Below are 25,291 nucleotides of genomic sequence, written 5' to 3'. Positions count from 1 at the left end.
CAGTGTATTTGGGGCACATATATAAAACTAGGTTTTTAAAGAACCTAGACAGCATCTTAGAAAGCAGAGACATCACCTTGCCTACAAAGGTCCGTATAGTTAAAGCTATGGTTTTCCCAGTGGTGATGTATGGAAGTGAGAGCTGGACCATAAAGAAGGCTGATCGCCAAAGAATTGATGCTTTTGAATTATGGTGCTGGAGGAGACTCTTGAGAGTCCCATGGACTGCAAGAAGATCAAACCTATCCATTCTGAAGGAAATCAGCCCTGAGTGCTCACTGGAAGGACAGATCCTGAAGCTGAGACTCCAATACTTTGGCCACCTCATGAGAAGAGAAAACTCCCTGGAAAAGACCCTGATGCTGGGAAAGATGGAGGGCACAAGGAGAAGGGGACGACATAGGACGAGATGGTTGAACAGTGTTCTAGAAGCCACCAGCATGAGTTTGACCAAACTGCGGGAGGCAGTGGAAGACAGAATTGCCTGGCGTGCTCTGGTCCATGGGGTCACGAAGAGTCGGACACGACTAAACAACAACAACAAACAAGATAAAACTATTTTTCTGGTTTTCAGTAGAAGCTGGATTTGTACCACCCTACTTGGCTAGCTGCTGTATCAGTCACAAAGCCACTCCACCCTACCTTATCTGAGCAATTTTTAAAGCATCAAAGGTGTTGCAGATAAACCTGCCAAGCATCACGCCATCTCCCCTGCCTTCTCAGAGAAGTTAAAAAAGAAAAGAAAATCATTGAAAAATAAAGTTGCAAACAAATATTTGAACCGATAAGGAAAATGCTTCAGAATAAAGACAAAGAGGGCAACTCACCTAAAGCTAGGGGGAGTAGCAAATAAGTCAGCATTTGATCAAGGATCTCTGTTCATGTGCCCCTTTAAGGGGGGAATACAGGACAGGAAAAGTATTAACTACACAGCAGAGGGAGGGAAACCAATTCCCACTTGTTCCCGCATGCTTCTGTAAACAACGTAGTATAGTTTCTCTCAAGTCCTATAGCTTAGCAAATCTTTCTCATGCAGGGTTTCATATTGTATTGCTTTGTTAGGGTCCTTACTACTGTGGAATCCCCAGCCCACTGTCATTATAACAATTAGCAAAGCTAACATTTTAAGCCACTCTCATAAAAGCTTGAAATGCCATTAATTACATGCAAATATCCCCCCCCCATCCCAGAGACCAGAGGAATACCTTTGAGCTAATATTTATAACAAGAAGTGTTCGACTGAGATCTCTTGTAATTTTCATCATACCTGAGGCTGTTTTCCTCATTCGATTAGCTGAATTTATCCTGAGGCAAGCCAGACATCTAGTACCAGCTAAATTCAACAACTGGAGCTTAAAATTTGGCTTAATATATCCCCATTTGGATCTGCCTGCTTAATTCTCTTTCATATGATAACATTGGTTTATTCATACCACGGACTTGCCACTTGAATGAACTTAACCACATATCTTATTCTAACAACGTAAGAAAACTTCATGGGAGAAAAATCATGTAAGTTCCCAAACGAAACTAAAATGAAAAGTTGAGTATGAGATATAAATATTTTGTAGAGTGATGGCAGAATTTATTCCCCAGGAAAAACTATTTTTTCCATTTTCCCTTTTGGCAGATATGGATTAATTTTCTAAATGTACATGGACTGGCTCATGGGGTTTCTATAAAAATTGCAGAGCTTTGCTTTGACCACAGAAAACATTTATGTAGATGACTTTCTTTAGAAAAGAAAAGAAAATGCTTCTGTTTCTTTTTATGCAGGCACACTTACCACTTTGGAGAAGTTGTTATGGCTTGTTCCTTAGACTTTTCATCAAAACAGCTAAGACTTAAGTTTCCAAGTGAAACATTCACTACAGTCATTCTCTGCAATTGGCAAGAGAACATAATAAATGCTCTGTTGGATCAGACCAAAGGCCTGTCCAGCATTCTCCAAATACTCATCTAGATGCTTATGGGACATCCACAAGATATGCGTGCGATAGCCCTCTCTCTAACTCATGATCCTCTGGTATTCCAGAGGTATACTCAAATGAACATATGGATATACCCCACCCATAAGGTGCTTCTTCCCCATTTGGTTCACAGGAGAAGTCATCTCTCTATAGTGGTTCCATTTATTGAATCAACTGCTCCCTCAGTGGTGGAAGAAAGGCATATGCAAGGATGCACACTCATCTTCCCATGTTCAGAACACAAAGCTCTGGAATTGCAAAAGAAGTTCTTCCCACATATTCATTGCAGCATGTAGTGATTTGTTACAAGAGACAGCCCAAAATGCTCATCTCTGTATGTCAAAAAGACATTGTTCTTGGTTCAAAGGGTTTCCAATCTAGCAAAAGAAAGAAGGCATAGATGATCTGTTGTGAAAGAAGGTACCATTTTACATGCTTTTACAAAAAAAAAAAAAATTAAAATGAAGAGAATCATAATTTTAAATAATGCACCCGGCAGTCTGATGCCATAAAATGTTGTAAAATGTGCTTTTATTTGAGTTGTGAACTGGTCTGTAACAAATTGTAATTCTAGCTATCCTTAACAGTTAGGAGCTGAAATGGGATTCACACCAATAATTGCAGCATTCCTCTACTATGTAAGCATCTTAAGCTGCATTTAAGAGAAAATATCATTGAGCCTAGCCTATTATTTCTGCATGATTGAAGCACACTGGTTGTTGTAATGCACTTTAAAAAGGCAAGACTTCCAAAACAATGTATCCATTATTTGACACTCCAATGAACTTTAAAATATTTTATGTCCACAGTAAAAAAAGGGAGAGAGGGAGGGAGAGGGAGGGAGAGAAATTACGCTTGTGTATTTGGTCTTAGGCCAGGGACAAAAGTTTCAAGTATTAGTGTCCTTGGCCCAGGTTGCTCACTTGTGGGTTCAATTTTTAAAAAAATAAAAACAAATCTCCTACTTGCCAGAACCTCAAGAAATTAAAGGCCACCATCATTTTCCTTATATAGGAAATGTTGACTGCTCATCAGCTGTTCACTTGTTGACATTTCCTGCTTGCTAATTTTATTGGGTCTTTTTAGTCTTTTACTTTGAAAAACTGTGACAGCAGCTAGCAGCATCCATGACCTTATCTTCTATTCCCACCCATCTGAGTGTGGGTCTTTCCACCTTACTTCCTATGAGAAATACTGTGGTCATCCATCTAGCTTACCTTTTCCCTTCAGATTTTGAGGCCTGGTTGACAGCAGGGGTGCCAACTTGAATAAATGTATCTATATCTATATTTACAAAGCCTACATACTTTTAAAAATAAACCGTCTTATAGCTAGTTTCCCTTGGCTGCTGCTACTTCAGTATATTTCCTCCCAGATACTGATTTCCTGAATTAGTTGCATTGCTAATCTCACCAAATCAGGGACCACACAGTGAACACAATGATGTTACAAACCTAATAAGATATGGCTATATGTTTATGTCAGCAAGGACAATTGAGGATGAATTGTGTAAATAGTTTTCAAAGGAAGTTAATTTATTTTCATTGCACATCTTGGATGTTGTACAGCTAACAAGGTGTGTTGGGGGGCGGGGGAATCACTAAAACTGAGAGGCCATGTCTCAGCACTTCCAAAAAATACTTGTGAAAGACTTGGAGTAGTTGCAGCTGGCTGATTAATCCACATAATATCTCACGAATGATTGCACGATTTGATACCATGGAAAAGCATTAAATTGTATGCAGCTAAGTTATACACAGAGTATACTCATTGCATGGGAATCGGTTGGCGCTGTGGGTTAAACCACAGAGCAGAGGACTTGCCAATCAGAAGGTCGGCGGTTCGAATCCCCACGACGGGGTGAGCTCCCGTTGCTCGGTCCCTGCTCCTGCCAACCTAGCAGTTTGAAAGCACGTCAAAGTGCAAGTAGATAAATAGGTACTGCTCCAGCAGGAAGGTAAACAGTGTTTCTGTGCGCTGCTCTGGTTCGCCAGAAGTGGCTTAGTCATGCTGGCCACATGACCCAGAAGCTGTAAGCCAGCTCCCTTGGCCGATAAAGCGAGATGAGCGCTGCAACCCCAGAGTCAGCCACGACTGGGCCTAATGGTCAGGGGTCCCTTTACCTTTTATACTCATTGCAACACATGAAACTGAACTAATCATGTCCATTAATTTATTTTCAGGGTATGACTAACAGTAGATATAATCCATTAGACTGAATCCAGTGCTACAGCTCCATTGGTCTAAAGACTTCCATGTGCATAGTGGAACTTCCTCTTCCTATTCCCCCCTCCACCACCATCACCACACACCCTAAGAAACAGCCCTGAGGTGTTTGGGGACACCCCCCCGAACAGATTTTGGGGGTGTATGGGGAGAGGAAATGGAAGCTCCACTGCACAAGTGGAACCCACTGGCACAGCATTGGGTTCTAAGGTAACATGAGACAAAGTGTCTAAGGTAACATGAGACAATACATTCGTTCTGCCTGAGGTAATGAGAGGCAGTACCAAAACTCCATCTGAAGCAATACAAAAGCCTACGGTGTGTTACCTGTGAATGGCAAGTTAAACATGCATGCCACCACTTGTTACCACCATGCTTAATTGATTTGCATGTATCTGTGAAGCAATGCTATCTGTGGAGGTGGTCTCATGGCAGCAACATAGGAAAACAACTGTAGCATTGTATCTTCATTCTTCAAGGCCTGACTTGTGTGTGGACATGTTCTATATTGACCAAGTAAGAGGCCCATTTATTACACTTGCTTTTGGTTATTTAACTACATTCCACTATACATGAAGGTACAAAGCTGTGAGGGCCATGTGTTCAATAAGTGCACCCAGTAAGATATCCAAGATGTGCAATGAAAATAAATTAACTTTCTTTGAAAAGTACTTACACAGCTCCAGCACAGTAACCATTTTCAGACTTAAATCTCTCATTCCCTTTCATTTTTCCTTTTCTAAATTCCCAAACCAGTCTGCATTCTCTATAGATTAATAGTGCACCAAATTTCAGTTTTTCATGTCTTGAATATAGGAAGGGAAGGAAGCCTCTCTGAAACCTAAATATTTTTATATTTCTCCCCCTCTAAAGGCCAGACCCATTTTATAAAAAAAATATGCTAACACACTCTGTGCAAGCTGAATTTCATATGCAGAAGCTGGAGCTCAAATCTCTGCTTTGTGGGGGAGGGACAAACCATTGAAAATTGGGAATGCTGACAGACCTTTAGAGTGACTACAGAACTAATACTGGCACCTCTATTTAAAAAATAGTCTTTATCTTCAGAAGTAAACTATAGAGGAGACAAAATTCAGTGTTTTGACAGAAATGCTACTGCAAGTGCTTGTAAAAAAAGTAATATATTCCACAAGACCTCAGGGTTTACTCTCCAATAAGGATTGGGAAAGAGATGCGCCCCACTGTGAGCACACAGTAAGACTGTTTCACATAAAAAGTTGGTAATTAGTCCCTGAGTGAATAAAGTGGAAGAGATAAGAGATTGGTACTTACTGAGGCAACACAAAAAATGTTGTTCCTTGTAGTTAGAGCTGAAAGGGTGAGTGGGAAGAAGGATGCCATTTCCACCATTTTTAATTGTACAAGACTTTTAGAACTTGGAAGTGCTGATTTCTTAATATTATGCTTAAGCACAGGGACTCACTGTTGAGTATTCAGATGTATAAGCCACCTGAACACTACAAAAAAGGAGAAGTGCTTTAAGTTCCAAAGATTGTCTTGTTAAAGTTATAGATTTGATTTCATGACATCGCAGACATCAATACAGTTCTGCTGGCATTGCATTTGTATTTCCCCAACATTTGCCATTAGCTTTTCACAGTCTTTTTTTCCAGAAGGTAAATAATTTTCTATAAATAAATCAAATGCCTCCACCACCATCGGTGCGACTAAAACTTATTTTAAAACATCAGTAACAAAGAGGGGTTTTTTTTCTTCCTCCCATCTCCCACTGCAATGTAAAGGAGAGCAAAATGATCACTTAATATGCATTTTCATGCATAACCTATTATGGATATCATTATTTAAAAGGCACCATCTAAAAAGACAAACCTTATTATGATTTTTTTGCACTAATCTTAAAGTCTTTGCAAGAGACACCAGAAGTTCTCTGAGAGGCATAATTTATTTAATACTTTCCCTTCAGTGTTAGTCTTGCCAGAAACTTGTCTTTCACCACCTTGCTTGTTTCATTTTTTAAAATAAATCAGACTGCTATGAGACATTTTATTAAAAAGCCATAAATTCCCATGACAAAACTATGAACACATTCCAATATGAAATAAGAGCATTGGACTTCACTAACTGACTTATCATTGCACATGTAAATTGTCGCAATAATATATTGCGATTCTTTCCTCTCACACCCACAACCCCCGTTTCGTTTTTCTTCATCATTTATTATCAATACCTATAGAGCTAATGGGATTTGCCTCAAGTCTGGTAATATGACCTCAAACACATTCAATACTTTATGAATGAAGACTACCTCTGGATCAAACACCTCCAGAGCAGATTGTACTCTGTTCTAAGATCTATGCCATCTTTTCATTGCTATCAAGGAACTCTGTGCAGAAACAGAGATGTAAGGACTAGCCATTCAGAGTAATTTACTTTTGTATACAAAATGCTCTATGCAATGAAAAATGAATGAGAAATGGCCTTACCTATAAATACAAACTGAGGAAGCAGCATAATATTTCAAGTATTTACGCTATGTTGGGAAAAGAGTCACACACAAAAATTGGGACTGCAGGGCAAAGTTTGTTGTTATCAGTTACAGACCTCCTGTCACAAGTACCAGCAATTGGTTGTCAGCAGTACAGTTAGAAGCCTTTGCCAGGTTAGAAGACCCATCATTTGAGCTGTACCATTTAGCAATGCAATTTAATGCAATGTAATGAAAACACTTTCATTTGGCTGGTTCATGCATATGTGGTGATGGGAGGACATCGTATGATTTTAAACCTGCTTAAACACCTCAGCATGCTCCCTCAACTTCCCGCACCCCCATGGCTTCATAGCCACATATTTTTACTTAATTCTTTAAGAGAGAGTTGTGCTAAAAAGAGGGGGCTGGTGGAGTGGAGGGACAGCATGTGATGGTTAAATGTGCATTGAAAGTATGAGAGAGGACCCATCTATACATGAGCAGAGGTTTTATGCTGCACTCAGCCTGGAAGAGCCTTCATTAGAGAAGCATTTCCCCCCTCAGTCATTTAGAGACTTGCCTTTTAGAGAGTTACATGAGCCACATCATCCAAGCCTAAAAAGCAGGCTTCTAGAGCAGTATGTTGGTGTGAGAGAAGGCATTCCAGCAATCAGTTTTGCTCCAGGATTCAGTGGTGACGATACTGAAGCAGATGAGTAAGTACAGGATGTGTGGAAATATTTGCAAACTATTTGACCTCCAGAAAAAGTCAAAATCATCTGACAGCTAGAAAAAACTAATATATAGACATCCAGCCACCATGTGATGTACTAGTCAATCTGTCTAAAGGACAATGGTTTCGATTCAGGGGGGAAGAGAGAGAGAGAGAGAGAGAGAGAGAGAGAGAGAGAGAGAGAGAGAGAGAAGGAAAGAATTTAGTAATTGAAAAATGTATTTTTGAGGGATTCAGGTCAAGCAGGTTATTTTGGCAGTCACTGGAGTGTACCAGATGGTTCATTAGCATAAGGGTTGACAAGTCAAAGGCTTTAAGAATAATTTAGGAAATGTCAAAAAGAAACAAGATCCCTGTCATTTTTTATTAGAATTAACTGCATCATATCCTGGACAGAGACTTCACCTTGGGTCAGAAAAATTAATACAGAATTATATGAATTGTGTAATATGTCGGGTTAAAGCTACGCCTTCCTCTGGGGACTCATTTGCTGGCAATATATTACAGTCCTCTATGTTAGGAGTCTTCAGCCTTTGCCTCCATAAGATGGGGTGGGGGGGGGACAGCTGACCTTGCTCAAAATCCATTGGTGTCTAATTGATCTGAGGTATATGCAGAATTTCAACAAGACGCTCCACTAAAGCTGTGCTGTGATCATTTTCCCAGGAAATTTGGCAGAGGGATTTAACCTGAATATTCAACAGCATGTAAAGCATCCTTTTGTCATGAGCAAAATACAGTGAAACACCATTTTAAATAAACAGGAGTTAAAATGTGTCTTTTCATTTTAAATACATATATAATGTGATTCTGTCTGTCTCTCTTTTTTTTTTTTTTACTTTTTATTCAGATGTCAAAACCCTAGAGAACTTCCAGCTGGTGGAAGGTGTTCAAGAACAAGTGAATACTGCTTTGCTGGACTACACAATGTGCAACTATCCACAGCAGACAGAAAAATTCGGGCAGCTTCTCCTGCGACTTCCGGAAATCCGGGCAATCAGTATGCAGGCTGAAGAATACCTCTACTATAAACACCTGAACGGGGATGTGCCGTGTAATAACCTCCTCATTGAAATGCTGCATGCAAAGAGAGCATAAATTATATCCTTTTAAGCCTCTGCTTTTGAGGAGAAAAAGCAAAATACTCTGAACTACTCCAAACGACACTAATTAAAAAGAACTTGGTTTAAAGGAACTTTGTCCCCCCCAATGGTGTAATAATCAAATACTTAATAGTAAATAAGTGATGTATCAGGGTATTTGTATTGCAAACTGTGAATCAAACCCTACACAGTCTCCCCAAAGGAACTTGTATAGGACTTTATCACTAGAATGAAAGGAGATTACAAATGGATATGGATACCGTTGCCAATGACAAACAAACAAAAAAGGAAGGAAGGAACAATTTTTGTAACTTAAAACTTTTGCCAGTTGCCACTATTGAGAAATTTAGGAACAAGTTTTATCTGTGTTATTCAGCTAACAGAGCAAAGGGATCTGTATGAACTACATCCCTTCTTGTTAGCAGGACTGAAAACACCTCTGATGGACACAAAACTGCAGTCACCCTATGGCATCCTTCCAAGATCTGCATTCTTATCTCTCCTCCAGAAAGGATGTGCAGCACCAGTCTAAAAAAGATCTCAAGTAGGCCACACACACACACTAGCACCACCAAAACAGCCTAGGGTGGGGGCTTTGGGGGACTGTCTGTAACTCAGGCCTGCAAACAGCTAATATTTTAAAAAAAATGTTCATAAACTAGTGTGACATTCTTAATATGTTTCCAAAGTTTGTTTTTGTCATTGTGTTCATGTTGATCGTCCAGGCAGTATCCCTCTTCCACCAATGGGAGGAGGAACAGCTACAAGCGTCAGAATTAAGCTGCTCCAAAGCAACCGCTGTTGGATCGTGTTTCCAGTGCAGCGGCTCAAGCTTTGCTGAAATGGCTTCTCAAAGCTTTTAGTGCCAAATAATAAGCTTGCGGATACTACTCAGCCTCTTGGCTGTCATCGAAAAGAAAAACAGTATTTCTTTCTTCAAGGTTTCAGTCAGGAGCATCTCTTGATCTGCCGCACTTAATCTGCAACCTAGATAAAATGAATTACTTGGATTTAATAAAGCAATTAATTTCAGTGGCTTCAGACTGTGCCACCAAGTTTTGGACACAGTGATGCGATGCACAAGTTGCTCGCCAACCTGTGACTGCCACGCCCCATGAGCATCTATGCTGTCGTAACAGCAGGACTGCATCACAAAGCTAAACACAGAGAGCTGGGCATCTATCTATTACAGCCTCTCAAGGGCTCAACAAACACCCTGAGTTGTTGGTTTTTGTTTTTGCTGCCTACCTAAGACAGAAAGAACAGGAGGTTTGTCAAGTACCATATTACATGATTGGTGGGTCTTGGGTTGTGCAGATCTTTTCTAGAATTGCCGGTCGGCCACAGTTCTGGCCTGACAGAAAGCCTGTATCAGGATCCGAAAAGCCAACAAAAGCCAGACATGGCCAATTCCTGGTTAAAGAGGACCCTGGATTTGGAGGGGTCCTCAGACCCGCAAGGGTCCTTTAGTGGGCCCCCTTCTATATTGGTGGGCCCTGCCTATGGGCTTGCCTGGTCACTGGAAGGGAGGTATGGGATGCCATTTTAAATTCCACACTATGCCCCAAAGTGGGATTGCCAGGCACTGGTGCCAGTAGGCCCTGCTGAGGCGTCTTAGTTGCCCAAGGCTGATAACCTGCCCAATTCTACCTTGGTCCTACCCATGATTAACCAATTCCATCTGGGGTCTATCCACTTGTTTCTGAACTCACTATACTTCTAGGGATTTCTGTTCGTTCACTCTGCCTTGAGCTGTCTGTTTTTATCCCTGGCCCTGCCTCGGCCTCACAGTCCTGGTGTGGCCCAGGATGCATGTTTTTGCCAACTTTAGATGACTTCATCTCAGGGACTGCACCAGTGCAAGGGGAGAATGCAATGCATTATACAATCATACAGTTCCCTGTACTGGTGTAGCACCCAACTGTGTCAGGCGATTCTGCATCTTCCCCTATCCCCACAAGCTGAAATCCAAGTACTTCAGCTTTAACTAAATTCTGGGTCACGTTGTAGGTAATTAAAAGACCTTTTTTAAAAAAATAAATAAATGATTTTACCTATGCAAGATTTAAAAATATTCAAAATGTATAAGCTGGTTGGTTAGTATTACTGGTAGTTTTTAGTACAGTCTATGGATTCAGAAAATACATTTTAAACCAATTATTCAAACAAAAATATGTGAGGACAGAAGAGTGATACTGCCAGGTCCATGTAGACCAAAGTCTGCTGCAGAACAAATATTGGAGAAGGACAAATAACTCTCTATCCAAAATGAAGATATCAGTATTATAAAATGCAGTGCCACTGTTAAGAAAGCTTTGCCTTATTTCAGAATTCTAAATGGTAACTATACAGATGCAGATCAACGTATGTTTGGGGGGAAGTATTAATACTTTACATATTTGAAGGGGGGGAAAGATGATGGTTGTTTACATTTGTTAGGTCCTGGGGTGGGGGGAAATGTGATGATGTTGCAAAGCAGTGATTTCCTTAATGTTGCTTTCTGATTGGTAATTAGTTTACCAGTACTTAATTACTGTATGTCGTGAGACACTAAAATCAATAAGGGAATCTCATTTATACTTTAATTTTTTAATTTTTAGATTATTGGCTGCACAATCACTTGTAGAAACTGTATTAAAACTTCTACTCCCTTAGCTTTGTTTGTTTTCATGAGGATTGCTGGCTTTTAAATAGTTTATTTATATTGTATATCACAGTTTTCATTGTAGACAATTATGATGCTAATTTATTGTTCCTTGGTTTCATCTTTATATAAAAATATAGCCAGAATAAAGAAGCCAAATATATGTGTTTATTACAGCATGTCTTCAAGTTAGTGGAACATAGTTCAGGGACATACAAGGATCTTTACAGTTTAAGATCATTTGCTTGATTAAATGTCTGTAAATCTTTATAATTCTAAATGTGGTTTATTTAAAATCTATTGTAAATTTAGTGATTCGCACCTTCCTTTATTTCACGTGAGCCTAGTGAGGTGCATTCTTACCTGAAAATTCTTTTCTAAGCAGTGGACATTGTATACCAAAGACAACATTTATTTCTTTTGTATTAGTACAGAACAGAGAGTTTTATCACCCCATGGATCTGGTCTAATAATCTTTTACCTTGTGGATCAGAGCCATGAGGGAAGTGTGGGGAAGAATGAAGTACGAAAAATCCTTGCTCATACAAAGTGGTATTCCCTTGTCTGCCCTGCTACCAATACTTCTGCTGTCCCATGACTGTCCACCCTCAAACACCCTCACTGAAAGTCAGCCTCAGGCTGACTTTATTGTGGTAAAAGTAAATATTTGGGATCAACAGAACCATTTTACCAAGGAACATTGGACTAGTGGGCATCAAACAACAGCTTGCCATGCTACTTGGAGCGTCTCCTTTGAAACTAAGGAGACACTTGGTAGCTCAGTCGGTAGAGCATGAGACTCAGTCTCAGGGTTGTGGGTTCAAGCCGCATGTTGGGCAAAAGATTGCTGCATTGCAGGGGGAAACGACTAGATGACCCTTTTGGTCCCTTCCAACTCTACAGTTCTATGATTATATGAGATTTTTGGGGTCTACTGTTTAATGACAGGGTGGGAAATAAGAAAATCTCACTAGAAACGCTTAAGTCCTTGGGTGGATCTAAAATAGTTATTTGAATCCCAGCCAATAAAATCCAAATAGTTGACAAATTACATATAATGTCTCACCCTTCCAAATGGCAGAACTACTCCACTTCCATCATCATAAGAATACCAATTATGGTGTTCACCTAGCAGCTGGTGAAGCAGCATTGGTAGCTGTGCTGAGAATGATGGCTGGGAAGAGCACTTTTTGTTGGTACCCAAGTCTCCTGGAGGATGTCTGTCTGAAGGACTTGCCCTGGATTCTAACATTTGTTTGTGCAGTAAAGATGGGTGGGGATAGCAGACTTAGCCAAGTCTAGCATGTGCAGCTCTTAGGTGTTTGTATCATGCACCATCAATTCTGTCTTAAGGATCTACCTTCTCTATACAAATGGGAACATTGCTTTTAAAAAGAAGAAAATAAATGAAGTTATCAACGGTGGCATTTAAAAGGTAACTAAGAGAGTGTTCAGTTCGCATATAGATATGGATGGTGAGGATTTTTACACTGTCACACACCAGTATTTTGTAAGCCCTTAACTTTTTTTGTTGAAAACCATGGCATATTTTACTGAAATTATGAAAGCAGAATAAAACCACTAACGAAGCACAATTATCTAATAGACACAACCAGATCATTAATGTAAGGATGTTAAAGGCAAAGAATGATTAATGGAAACGGTTTCAAATAAAATAGAGCACATATTAGTCAATATCTGTGGTTCCAAGAAGCCCTCTGATAGCCCAAGCTTGCAAAACTAATGTTAATTGTTAACCACTTTGTAACAATACATTTACTTACAATTGCTTTCTTGATTACATATTAGTAAAAGCAGACTAAAATTCAAAGGTTTTGGCTTTGGCTGGTTTCTTATAGTTGTTCAGTGTTTGTAACCAGACAATCTGTAAGTGTCTGAATATTTGTATTACAAATATGTGCCGCAGCTGCCTGGCATTTGAATCCATGCAACCCTTTTAGAATGTGCAGTTAGTTACTTGTTAAAGTTCTCTTACTGTATCTGTGAAGTTCATGTTGTCTCATGTCAATTCTTGCCAGGAATTTTCTCAACACCAATGGATTTTTATTTCCAGTATTTCAATAAATATTGATATGGCCATTCTGATCATTTTAAAATTGTTTCTATGACAACTTCATTGTAAAAGAAAAAGAAAGGGAGAGAGGGAGAGAGATCCCATAGCAGAGGTGGAGAACAATATTGATGCAGAAAGGTCTGTCATGCGGTCTCCTGACATCACCGGCTAAAATGTTACTATCAGGTCTCGAAAATACCTCTGCCCAAGACCGTGGAAAATTGTAGCTAATCAGAGAAGACAATACAAGGCTAAATGGGACAGTGATCTAACTCATTAAGAAGGGATAGCATGGATTAGAATTTACACAAAGTAATATTTCAGACCTGGTCCACAGGAAAGTGTAGAAAATTATGTACTCTATGATTTTGTAAAGAAAGAGAATAAGGAAAGTCTTCTCTAGAACTTGTGGACATCCAATGGAGTTGAATAATGGAGGATTCTGGAAAAAGACAAAGTACTTTTTCACACGGTGCATAGTTAAAACTTACGTTATTCATTCCCACAGAAGGCAGCGATGGCCACCAATTTGGATGCCTTTCAAAGGAGATTAGACAAATCAATGGAGAATAGGGCTATCAATGGCTGCTAACCCTGATGACTATGTTCCACCTCCGCTGTCAAAGGCAGCATGCTTCTGAACACCAGTCACTGGCAACAGCAGGTAAAGCAGTACTCCAGGTCCTGTTTACAGTCTTTGTACGGGCACCTGGTTGGCCTCTGTGAGAACAGGGTACTGGAATGGATGGGCCACAGCCTGATCCAGCAGGGCTCTTTTTACATTCCTGTGGCATCAAAAGCAGCCTGCCTACAATGATTCTCTCTCGCAGTTTTCACCTACAAGCTGAATGCCACCTGACTTAATAACCTGTTTTGTTCTGCAGTCCTGGGCAACAAAACTTGTCTAACTTGAAGCCTTGTGAGCTATACAGCGCACGATCTTAAAGCTCTCCCCTCACACATCACTACATGCAGCCAAGCCACCTATTTTAAATTTACTCTTTTTGTCTTTTAAAATGTGGCACTAAGAACTCATCATTGTTTTATGCATTCAGTATATTTTTGGAAATAGGATCCAAATAAATTTGAACGTCAAACTATTAACCTTGTTTTTTTCTTGCTCATGGTCACAGCCACACCATTGAGTTCTAGCACTCTTATACAACAGCCACGGTCTCCCACCAAGAATCCTGGGAACTACCATTTGTTAAGGGCACTGAAAATTGCAGTTCTGTGAGGAGCTCTCCTAACAATTCTAGGCACCCTTAGCAAGCCATGACTGTATAAGTGGTATAAGAAGGCTTTAAACATATGGTATAGATGTGACTTTGGGCTAAGCAGTGGGGCAGCAAGTAGAGACTCTGAATGTCTCTAGTTTGCACTTTCAAAATTTGGCATCTGCCTTGCACCTGTGGCTTAAAAGTAAAATACATGATCATCATCTATTATACATGTGGTATCCCTGTTCCTGAATGTAAAAAAGTAGAATGTAAATGACAAGGCTCCCTGGGAAATATTTTGTTTTAATGTGAGATATTATTCAAACACTCATTCCCACACTAGCAGACTGAAATCACACAGATAGTCATTTGGGGATGATGACTGTGTAGCTTGGTTTTCATTTATTGATACCTCTCCAGTTATGCGGAATAAAGTACTAAGGCTGGAATACTATATCCACTTCTAAGTCGGGATTAATTCTTAGTAAACATACATAGGCTTGCACTGTTAGACTGCAATCCTATACAAAGTTAAATGGGAGTCAATGGGACTTGATATATATAAGCATTCTCAGGGGATAACTAATGAAAACAATCAACTCACATATTTGGTTCTCGTTCCTACCAACTGTTTTTACTTGGTGGGGGGGACGGGGGCAGAGGAAAGAAATGGCAAGACAATAGAAGAGGCAGGCAGCAAATGCAAGAGTTCAGCATAACCTCTCATCAATGTAAATATACCTGATAGAGCCAGGGGCAATTCCTGAGTTCTCCAAACAATTGCCAGGAGAGCCTGCCAAGAAGACAGATGTTGCTGCTACTAGAAAACATGGTATTTTGGCTCCTGATCACCACTTCAAAAACAGAGGTGGCATTGCTGCGTGGGAGGTCAATCAGATACTGCTGAAGGAAGATCAGTCTCCCCTCTCTGGCTGCTCTCTGGGCTTTCTGGGACAAAGATACCACTTCAGTGCAAGTGTATGTGAGGGGGTGAAGCGGGGAGACACTACCCTAAAGTAAGAGTGGAAACAGAAGCCTGAATCTAGCCCATGTTCAACATCAAAATTTGTAGCCACAAACTGTGGGAAGAACTTTGGCAGCAGATGTCTTCTTTTGGTTCTCCCTACCTGCAGTAGCTGAGCTAGATCATCTCCCTCTGCTATGCTAGTGCTCTACTTGCAGGGAGTTTGTGTGGAATCATTCAAAAACAGCATCCCCTTCCGCTACATAGTTGTACATTCTAGTCTGCCCACTCATTCTGATAAGATTTATGACATTTCAATTTAAAAGTTGAGGAAGCCAGGCCTAAAGCTTAAGGGAGCTGGCCCTCAGCAGGCATAGGCAGTATGATGTTATTACTAGTTATTTAATACAGACTATTTTATTTTAGTGATTCCTCTTTATCAGGCCTAGAGCATAGGAGCCAACTCCTAGGGGCCAAGGTCCCTTCAGCCCCCCCACCCAATAAAATATCTGAGGGATTCACCGCCCCCAAGTTGATGGGCATTGCCACTCAGATGGTGTGCATGCACCACATCATGTAAACAGGGCTTACTTGGGGCCCCCAATATTTTATTTTATTCATGTTGGCACCCCTGGCCTAGAGCTATCACCTGGCTGGCACACACTCTTCCAGCTGCAAGGCCCTCAGCACCCTGGCCCTGATACCTACCCCGACCTAGAGTGGCAGGGTTGCTTAGCAACGGCAGACAGCCATTTTTATTTCACAGAATGATCAGGTCCTCTGGGATATTTGTGGGGAATTAAAAGCAATTGTTTGCCTCTGCTACCCTCAGGTAAACTGATGACCTACTGTTTTAGGAAAGGCCCCCTCATGGGGCACTTTCCCGCCTCAAATCTCCTCAGACCAACTCCGCCTAGTGTGATCGTTGAACAATGCACTTCCATAGACACAGAAATAAGTAACTTAAGAGACAAGCTACACAGAATCCATTCCACAACTGGAATACTGCACAACACAATACATTATCAATCAGCTTTCACCTACCTGGTTATCTCCTTATGTTTTGTACTACAACTTCCATGAGCTTGAGTCATTTGCTGAATGAGGTTGATGGGAGTTGTAATTCAAAACATCAGGAGGGCATTAGGTTAGCAAAGGATGTTATAAACAATGTATTCAAGGTATGGGAGAAAATTGTGGCTGATTAATTCATTGCCCTCATTCCCCACCCTCCCTCCTTGCAAATCCCACACCATTAATTTTGTTCCTGAAGCCACTTCCAAGGAAGTTGTTGTTCCTACTACAGCCTGCATCAAATTCAGCATGCAATGGACCATGGGAGTACAATAAACTCAGTCAAATCCAAGGCAGAAAGAGAAACTTCCTGTATAGCAAGTCAATCATGTACTAACTGTAGTTTCAGAAACATATGTTCCCAGGATGGCATCAATCCACATTGTCAGATATAATAATATAGCAAACTCTAACATTGCTTTGGATAGCTGGGAGTCAACTTTGTGTCAAAGACTCAAGTGAAGTTTGAGTATGTTATATATCAAATCACAATCATCAGCAAAACCCATACCCCCAATTCTGTTTTTCCAGGGTATAATTAAAAGATAGAATAGAGAATAGCAAAGTGAGTGCAATACACTAGCAATGTAGTACCAGGAGAAGTTTACTCTGATTAGCATCTGATTTAACTTCCAGCTGTACACAGAAATAATGAGCAGTGGATTTCTTTTACTTATTTAGCTGCAGAGACTATGCTATGCACAAGGCTCAGGGCAAGGCACACATATTCACATTACAACCAGAGATAAAATGAGATGCCTTCTTAGAACGGAGGGTTCACAGCATCAATTGTCAGCTTGAATTTATTTGCTCAGATTCCATCTCATCTTAGGGGCTAGGGACAGTAGTGCTCACAATTTTCTGGATCAGAGCAAAACTCTTGTTTATCCAGGAGCTCCTCGATGAAGACTTTTCCTCTTTGACTTTAATTCTGGGGGTAGCACCAAGCACATGGAGGCCTGCTTCACATGTAACACCTATCTATGGTTTGCTGGGAGTGAGCCTCCAGCTTATGCATTTCCCTCTTGCTCTCCCTACTCTTTGCCCATGTGCCAGTTCAACTACTTATTTCTAAATTACTTCCCGAACTGTGCTTCAGATCATCCCATTAGTGCAGGAGTGCATTTAGCCCAAGGGCCACTTTTCCTTCTAGACACCTTCTGAGGGCCACATGGCAGCGGCAGACAGTGCCAGAGACAGAAGTGGGCAAAGCAACCCATGTAAATTTTACCTTTGTACAGTAGGTAAATTTTACCTTTGCATGCATAAAGCCCTATTTACGCTCCCTTCCAGGCAAACAAGAAGCATGATCAGAAGTCAAAGAGACATTCCAGTCGGGGTAAAGCAGGGATGCTAAGGGGTATGATCTGGGGAGATTTCCAGATAAGAGATACCTGTGCTCAGTCCCAGAACTGAGGTTCTTCACCCCTGTGTTGGTGCAAAAGTCTGAAGAGATTTTTTTAAATGTGCTTAACTGAACACGCTTAGAAACTCTAAAATCCAGATAAGATAGGATTCCCACTCACAGGAAAGATTCCAAGCTCGTTAAAACAGATCTGCTTGAAAACTATATTCAGACTTTTATGCTAATCAGCATGAAGATCTGAAGTGTACCCCAGAGATATTGGGGGTAGGGCTTTATATGTGCCACCCTGCTCCCAGGTAAATGCCTGAACACAACTATAGCCTGCCATTCCATCCACACTAGTTATAGTTTCTTTTGCCAACTTTCAAATCAAGTAACTAGCTGAAATTAAGCAAGCAAAGGAGAAACGGTGTTAGATCTGAACTAGGAGAATACAGGTATGATGCTTCACCTTCCACTAAATTCAATGGGCACACATGAGCCCCCGCGAAGGCATGTGTCGACAGTCCCTTCACCCCTGAGGAAGACAGGCTGGGAAGAAGAATGCTTTTGTACCCAATTGACTAGGATGTGGTTTGTGCTTGGTTTTGGTTTGAGGTGCCCACTACAACCTCTTCTGTTTGCAGATGGGCTCATGGGACCAAAAAAGTCTGGTGACCCTTTACCTACACACACAAGCTCTCTTGAACTAATAAACATGCCCATAAGGTTAAGCGACCTGATCTGGAGGATCACATAGGTCAGCTAAGAGGATGACTGACATCAGCGTGTCATGTAAATACCAGGTTTGAACTGTTCTATGGTGTTGCCCAGCTACTTCATTTCAGCCTGAAATGGAAAGCCGGGAGGGAGCAGAGAGAAAATAACAATACAGTAAAACCACATTTATAAGGCTTCGTTAATATTTATCCCGATTCACTCTGAATCTAGAAGAAATACAAGTTTTAAAGTGTGTTGGATTATTATAATTGCTTTGAAGTTATTGAACTAGGCCTGGAAAAAATGTTTGTTTATGTATTTCAGAGATTTCCTCTATTAAGTGGTACTGCTATTAACTTATATCTGACATTATATCTGTTCTACTCTATCCTGTATGTCTAGAAGGAATTGTTCTCCAATATATTAGAAGGTAGAATTGTTCTCTTGAAGTATCACACTTAAAATGCAACCAGGTTTTTTGGGGTTTTTTGCAGCACAATCTCCACCCCGCCACTCATCAAAATAGTTTCACTGCAAGCTGATGTTGGCTGTAATGGGCTGCAGTCATAGAGTTCATCTGTTTCAAAGTATGGAAACAATTTGGAAGTCTCAGCCTACTTCTCTATAAACAGAATGTCACCATATCCAAGTTCAAGGAGGCCTTGATCTAGCAAAACATATAAATGCACGATCCTCTTCTGAATCTTGTGAATGGCTTCACTGATATTGAAGGGGTTTTTTCATGTAGTGCTGGCCCATGACTGCAGGATGTCTTAGGTGAACATCCCTAAAACAGCTACTGAAACTGCCCACCTCTTGCCTTGGTTCCCATTACCTGCTTGCAGTCTAACAACATCTGGCAGGCACACCTTTGGCTACCCTGAGTTCTGTCTGAAAGACTATCATAGGACAGTCTTCTTTCTGAAGTTTGGTAGCTCCTTTCAGTGATAACCTGCTCAAAACTGAAGCACGCTGAGAGACTTCCAAGCAGAAACAATTCTGCTGTCTTTCTCATAGTGCCTGCCTGCAGTTCCCTTGTCTCACCAGTTACCTCAGATGACCCAGAAAGCTGTCTGAAGACAAACGCCGGCTCTCTCAGCCTGAAAGCCAGATGAGCGCCGCACCTCATAGTCATCTTTGACTGGACTTAACCGTCCAGGGGTCCTTTACCTTTTACCTTTATCTCAGTAGGTGATCGTACAATGAACAGAATGCATAACACATAAACAAACAAACAAAACCCACTAGTTCAGGAATTAGTATTTTATTATATTGTAAATCACTTTAGGATGCCTGCTGGGAAGTGATTCATAAATGAAATAAATCATAGTAGTGATAAATTAGTATTAATTTAGTTATTATTTGCAGACTAGCTGAACTGGAATTAATGGGAGTTCTGCAAAAGCACACAACCTGAAATGCTTAAATATTTCACATTTGAATTCAGTGCTACTCCTACTTAGAATAAACCCACTGAAATTAATGAGCCAAAGTTAGTCATGTCTAGTAACTTCAATGTGTCTACTCGGAGTAGGACTAACACTGGATAAAACCCCCAACTTTAAACAAAAATGTAAGTTAGAAAATATGAAATAGAACTGAAACAATTTTGCTGCAAAAAACCTCCTTGAACATTCTCTTTGAAATATTTATCTTGCAACATTAACAAATATTTATTATTGCTATTTTATTTGATTCCATATTGATGTTGGATGTCCGCAATCTGGCAAATGATGTGTGTACTTGGTAGCTGACATACAGTGGTATTTACCATTTGATAGTGATTGATAGTTGGCATGTCAAAATTAGTATTCTGACATTAGTATTCTTAAGACAAGACATGCAAAGGTATTAGCATCTGGTAACATTTGCTATTTAGTATTTGAAAAATGACATGCAATAGTATTTTATTTCTGACAATATGAGATTTACATGTGATGCCTGCAAAAATCAAAGAAATCCAGAGAATTCAAGTTCCTCTCACTGGAGGTACAGCCAGCCTCATTTCTGTTTTTCCAACTTTTATTAAACACTTATTTGTTTACTCAGGCCTCTGGCATGAATTCAGCCAATAAAGCTTTATTGTTCACTTACTGCTTTGAAATTAACCTCTGCTGCATATTTATTTATTGCATGTTTTAAGCCTATATTTATACATACAGTGGAACCTCATGTTACGGACGGGATCCGTTCCGGAGGCCCGTCTGTAACATGGAACTGACGCAAGCTGAAGTACTGCATCTGCACACGCGGCACAATTTAACGCTTCTGCGCATGCACGAGCAGCAAAACCCGTAAGTAATCCGTTCCAGCATTTTCGGGTTGCCACGGGACGCAACACGAAAACACATAACCTGAAGTGGACGCAACATGAGGTATGAGTGTATGTTTTTATAGTTTTATTTTGTATGGTTTTATATTTTGTACATTGCCCTGTGAATTTTGGGTTAAAAGCTGTTTAGAAATAAATAATAGTAATATTCACGTTTTTATGGTCATATTCAGAATTTAAATTTTGACAAAATCTGGGTGACAAAACTTAAATGTTTTGCCGAATTCTGAATCTTATCCAATATTTATTTGATATGCAAAATTAAAGAATCATAAACTGGACGAATTGGAAATTCAAAGCCTTTTCCTACATTGTAGTGTGTCAGACCGCAAAGAAGCTTTCACAAAGAATGTTACCAAATTTAAGAGAATTTCAATTTTATGTTTCTACATCAGTGCATTGCATTTCAGCGCATTCTAACGTTTGTTGCTCACTCACTTCCCCTTCTAATTCCAAACATTTTAATTAAAATCTCATTTTTTTTCAGTCTCTCCTCTTCTCTTTCATTATTTTTCCTTTCTTTTTGGGATGTCAGATCAACTTCATGAAAGGTGTCAGGGTGTCATTTTACAGAATCCTAAAACATTACTGTTCATTGTAGACTCTCTACAGATGTTTGTGAAACTGGTAGTAGAAATTTGCTATCTACTATAAACTCAATGCTATGTTTATTATTTTTGTGGAGACTGTATTAAATTTTATTTAATGATAATAATAACAATAAATGAAAGGTGTCAAGGCTACCATGGAAGTAACCATCATCATGTGCTCTTACGGCCCACAAAGAGAACGAAAAATGCAAGGTAGGAACTTGTGCAGGCCTTAAATAAAGAAAATGCCAGAGAATGTCAAAACAGGAAAAGCAACGGTTGGAAGTGATCAGGTTGAAGAGTAATCTGGCTAACAGTAAAGATAAGGTCATGGGTCCAGATGACAGCATCTGGCTGGAAGGCTAGTACTTTCCTTTACTATACCAAGGAGATGGGCTGTTTTCAGAGACAGTCCCATCTGTAGGTTTAAGCCAGGAAATAATTCTCATACTGAATCAAGTCGATGGAAGAAAAGCCTTACGGCAGAGCTTTCCAAACTTTTCATGTTGGTGACACACTTTTTAAACATGCATCATTTCGTAACACAGTAATTCAGTTTTACTAGCAAACCGGAGGTTAAACTAACCCCTTTCCAGCCCCGGGAGGAGCACGGGGAGCGTTCACACGAAACAGATGACACTGCAGCTGACACACTAACATCTCGCGACATACTGTTTGGAAAGCTCTGCCTTAGGAGTTAGAACTGAGAAGTCTTTAGACCAATTTAAGACCAATTTACACAAGCAGCACAAATAGTGCTTACCTATTAATACTTCAGGAGTAAGAATGCCTTACTTCTGTCACTTACATTTTCAGTACATGCTGGGATTATGCAACTCATCTCATCCCATGCATCCAAGTGGGCTTTTGGCTTGGTTTCCTTGAACAGCAGCTCCTGTTACCACACAGCAACCACTTTTGAAAGTCTGGGGGGACTTTCAAAAAGCAGCTTATGAGATGGCATGGGCTCTGCTGTTTAAAAACGGCAAGTCAAAAATTCCTCTAGAGATGTCGCAGTTTTGGGGTGCACCTACAATAACTGCACCCGCCAGTGGGCCCCTAAACTGCAGGTGTATATGGCGCACCAAGTGAAAATGCACCCAACAGCCCTCTGCCATATGACACATGCAAGCAAGCCAAACTATTTTTATCTGAATGCCATATCACTTAAAAAAATTTAAAAATCTTCCAGTACCCAAAGGAGACCTGCTCCATTCTCGATTCCAGTGCTGCCCTTTGGTCACACAGCACTACGAACATAGGATGGTTTTGTTTGAAGATTCTGTCCAAATTCCAACAGGTGTTGGCCAACACCATGGCACTTGTCGCCTTCTGGAACCAGTCATGGCTTTGGGCAGGTCTTAGGCCCCACTGAAAGCCACCTTTGAAACTGCATATTCTTCCCAAGCAACGCTCAATATGGGATGGGGCTCTGCTGTTCAAAGCAAAATCCAGGACTTTGGGAAGGCCTAAAGTGTCTCTTTTGAAGGAAGGCTTAGTTTTCTCCCTTGGTTATTATACTATTCATTACCTGCTTTCTATCTCTAGTATAACTCAAGAGGTAGATGGCAACTACTGTGAAGAGAAAGCCCCCAATACATGGAATGTCATGTTCTAAAACAACCAGAAGCCATTCTTATGTGAATCACTTGCATTTTCTTTAATATAAATTCCACAAATTTTTACCGAGCCATTCCACACCCCACCGATGGGGGGTAATGAAAGCAGCAATTTTTGGTTAGAATTCTTTTAAAAACAAAAAACAAAACCTTCACTTTTTCCCAAATAGGGTGTCTTTTGCTAATCTCCCTTTTTTAACATAAACATCCCAAAAGAAACTGGATCATTGGGTAAAGGGTGATTTTTTTTTTTTTATTATGTCTAGCGCATATACCCTAAGGAGACATCTTGTTCCCATGTAATGCAGACCGCCGTTTCAGTCCCAGCGGATTTCACTTGATATCAGAAGTAGTTCGTAATGAAAACGACACACTTGCAGCGGCAATACCTCTTAAGCAGCCATGTAGTGATCAAAGGGAATAGCAGAGCAGCATCTGTTAGGTTGGAGAACTGCTTCTCGTCACTGAATGTGCCAAGCTGTCAAAGCTGCCTGTGACCTATCACAGCTACTTGTAACACTGCCACCCTACTTGAGTTGCCGTCAAAGTCAAACAAGGCTCAACACACACACACACACACACACACACACACACAACATTGGTAGAGGGAACTTTTTTGAACTACTCTGTTATCTGCAAAGGTGTATTGTGGAGGGCAGGCAGGGACTAGGAAACCGAAAAGCAAAGACACATATTTCTTCCTTCGCTTCTTAACTGCAATCTTTTTCATGTCATTTAAAAGAGAGAGAGAGTAGGAAATTGTACCAGTCCCCCAGGCTATGAACAAAAAGAGCTATATCGCAGCCAAACACTTTTCACAGAACTAACACCACACATTCAAGGTAGGTCTGCCTACCATGTTTCCACTGCCTAAAAAGTCAAGTAAGTTTCCACCCACCACCACCCACAGCACTTTATCTCTCAATATTCCAGAGGGAAGTATCTTGGCTATAACTAACAGGCTACTATAGACATTAATGTATAACTCTGGTTTAGAAGCTTAATTGTGCACACAATGCAAAATTTCTGAAAAATAGAAGAAGAAGAAGAAGAAGAAGAAGAAGAAGAAGAAGAAGAGGAGGAGGAGGAGGAGGAGGAGTTTGGATTTGATATCCCGCCTTTCACTTCCCTTCAGGAGTCTCAAAGCAGCTAACATTCTCCTTTCCCTTCCTCCCCCACAACAAACACTCTGTGAGGTGAGTGGGGCTGAGAGACTTCAAAGAAGTGTGACTGGCCCAAGGTCACCCAGCAGCTGCATGTGGAGGAGCAGAGATGCGAACCCGGTTCCCCAGATTACGAGACTACTGCTCTTAACCACTACACCACACTGGCGAAGAGTGCCATATATTCCCTTTTTAATCCTCATAAATCTTGCAAGAGTAGAGATGTCACAGGTGGACAACTGGTGGACAACTGGAGTCTGAGCTGTTGTTGCTTGAGAGGCAGACATGATGGGTATGGCCAAAACACCAATGCAATTCATCTGCTCTATGTCTGTTACCAGCATTCATTAAATGTGCAACCTAGAAGTATGCTAAAAGTTTCTCCCACATTTCTGTCTGCTTTTCTCTGTCAATCATAGAATTGTAAAGATGGAAAGGACCCCAAGGGTCATCTAAACCTGAATTGTCATTCATGCAATGAATTGGCGGGAAGGGGGAGTCTCCTTTGTAATTTTCAAATGCAGAGAAAATGATCAAAGGGAGGTGAAATTCTCCTGGGTTGTTTTTTTTTTTAAGGGGGTCACACTGACTTTATTTTTAAGGTGGTTGAGAGTGAGCATTCTTTCTTTCATTTTACAAATCATCTCAGCAGCAGTCTGCAATCTGCAGCCTCCCTGGGTGACCACACTTAAAGCCCAAGAAAAGTTTAAGCCCAAGAAAAGACATCATGAGATCATTCCTCCCATGGGGATATTTCTGATCAACAAGAATAAGCAGTCAAGGAAAGCTGCAAAGTTCATTGGAAAGGAAAACAACAACAACAACAAGCCACCCTTGACCACCTGCCAGTGATGAAGTCAAACCTCTACACCCAGCAAATTCTAAAGAAATTCTAAAGTGCCCTAAGAATAAAACAAATAATGAAAATCCTGTTCTTCAGGGGAGGGGGGATCTTTTCAGAAACTGGAGGACAGCTTTCAGCACAGCACTAGTGCAACCAGCCCATGCTTCAGCAACAGCAGAATATGCACCACAGCGCTGCAGGTTTTCACTTAATGAAAAATG

General features: G+C 40.5%; 1 protein-coding gene and 1 long non-coding RNA gene across 6 annotated transcripts in view; one reads left to right on the top strand and one right to left on the bottom strand.

Moving 5' to 3' along the window:
* The window catches only part of NR5A2 (nuclear receptor subfamily 5 group A member 2), a 123,000-nt gene extending 109,775 nt beyond the window's left edge, over positions 1-13,225 (top strand). For all 4 annotated transcript variants that reach the window (XM_081010790.1, XM_081010793.1, XM_081010792.1 and 1 more), the window contains exon 7: positions 8,229-13,225. In XM_081010790.1, the coding sequence (XP_080866916.1) occupies positions 8,229-8,476 (248 nt within the window). In that variant the 3' untranslated portion in view covers positions 8,477-13,225. The remainder of the gene's footprint in view (positions 1-8,228) is intronic.
* Positions 1-25,291, bottom strand: part of LOC308479832 — a 132,057-nt gene that overhangs the window by 72,616 nt on the left and 34,150 nt on the right. The window lies entirely within an intron of this gene.

This window comes from Podarcis pityusensis (genome assembly GCF_964106645.2).
Source record: "Podarcis pityusensis genome assembly, chromosome: 6".
Taxonomy (NCBI): domain Eukaryota; kingdom Metazoa; phylum Chordata; class Lepidosauria; order Squamata; family Lacertidae; genus Podarcis; species Podarcis pityusensis.
This window is presented reverse-complemented; position numbering and strand designations above follow the sequence as displayed.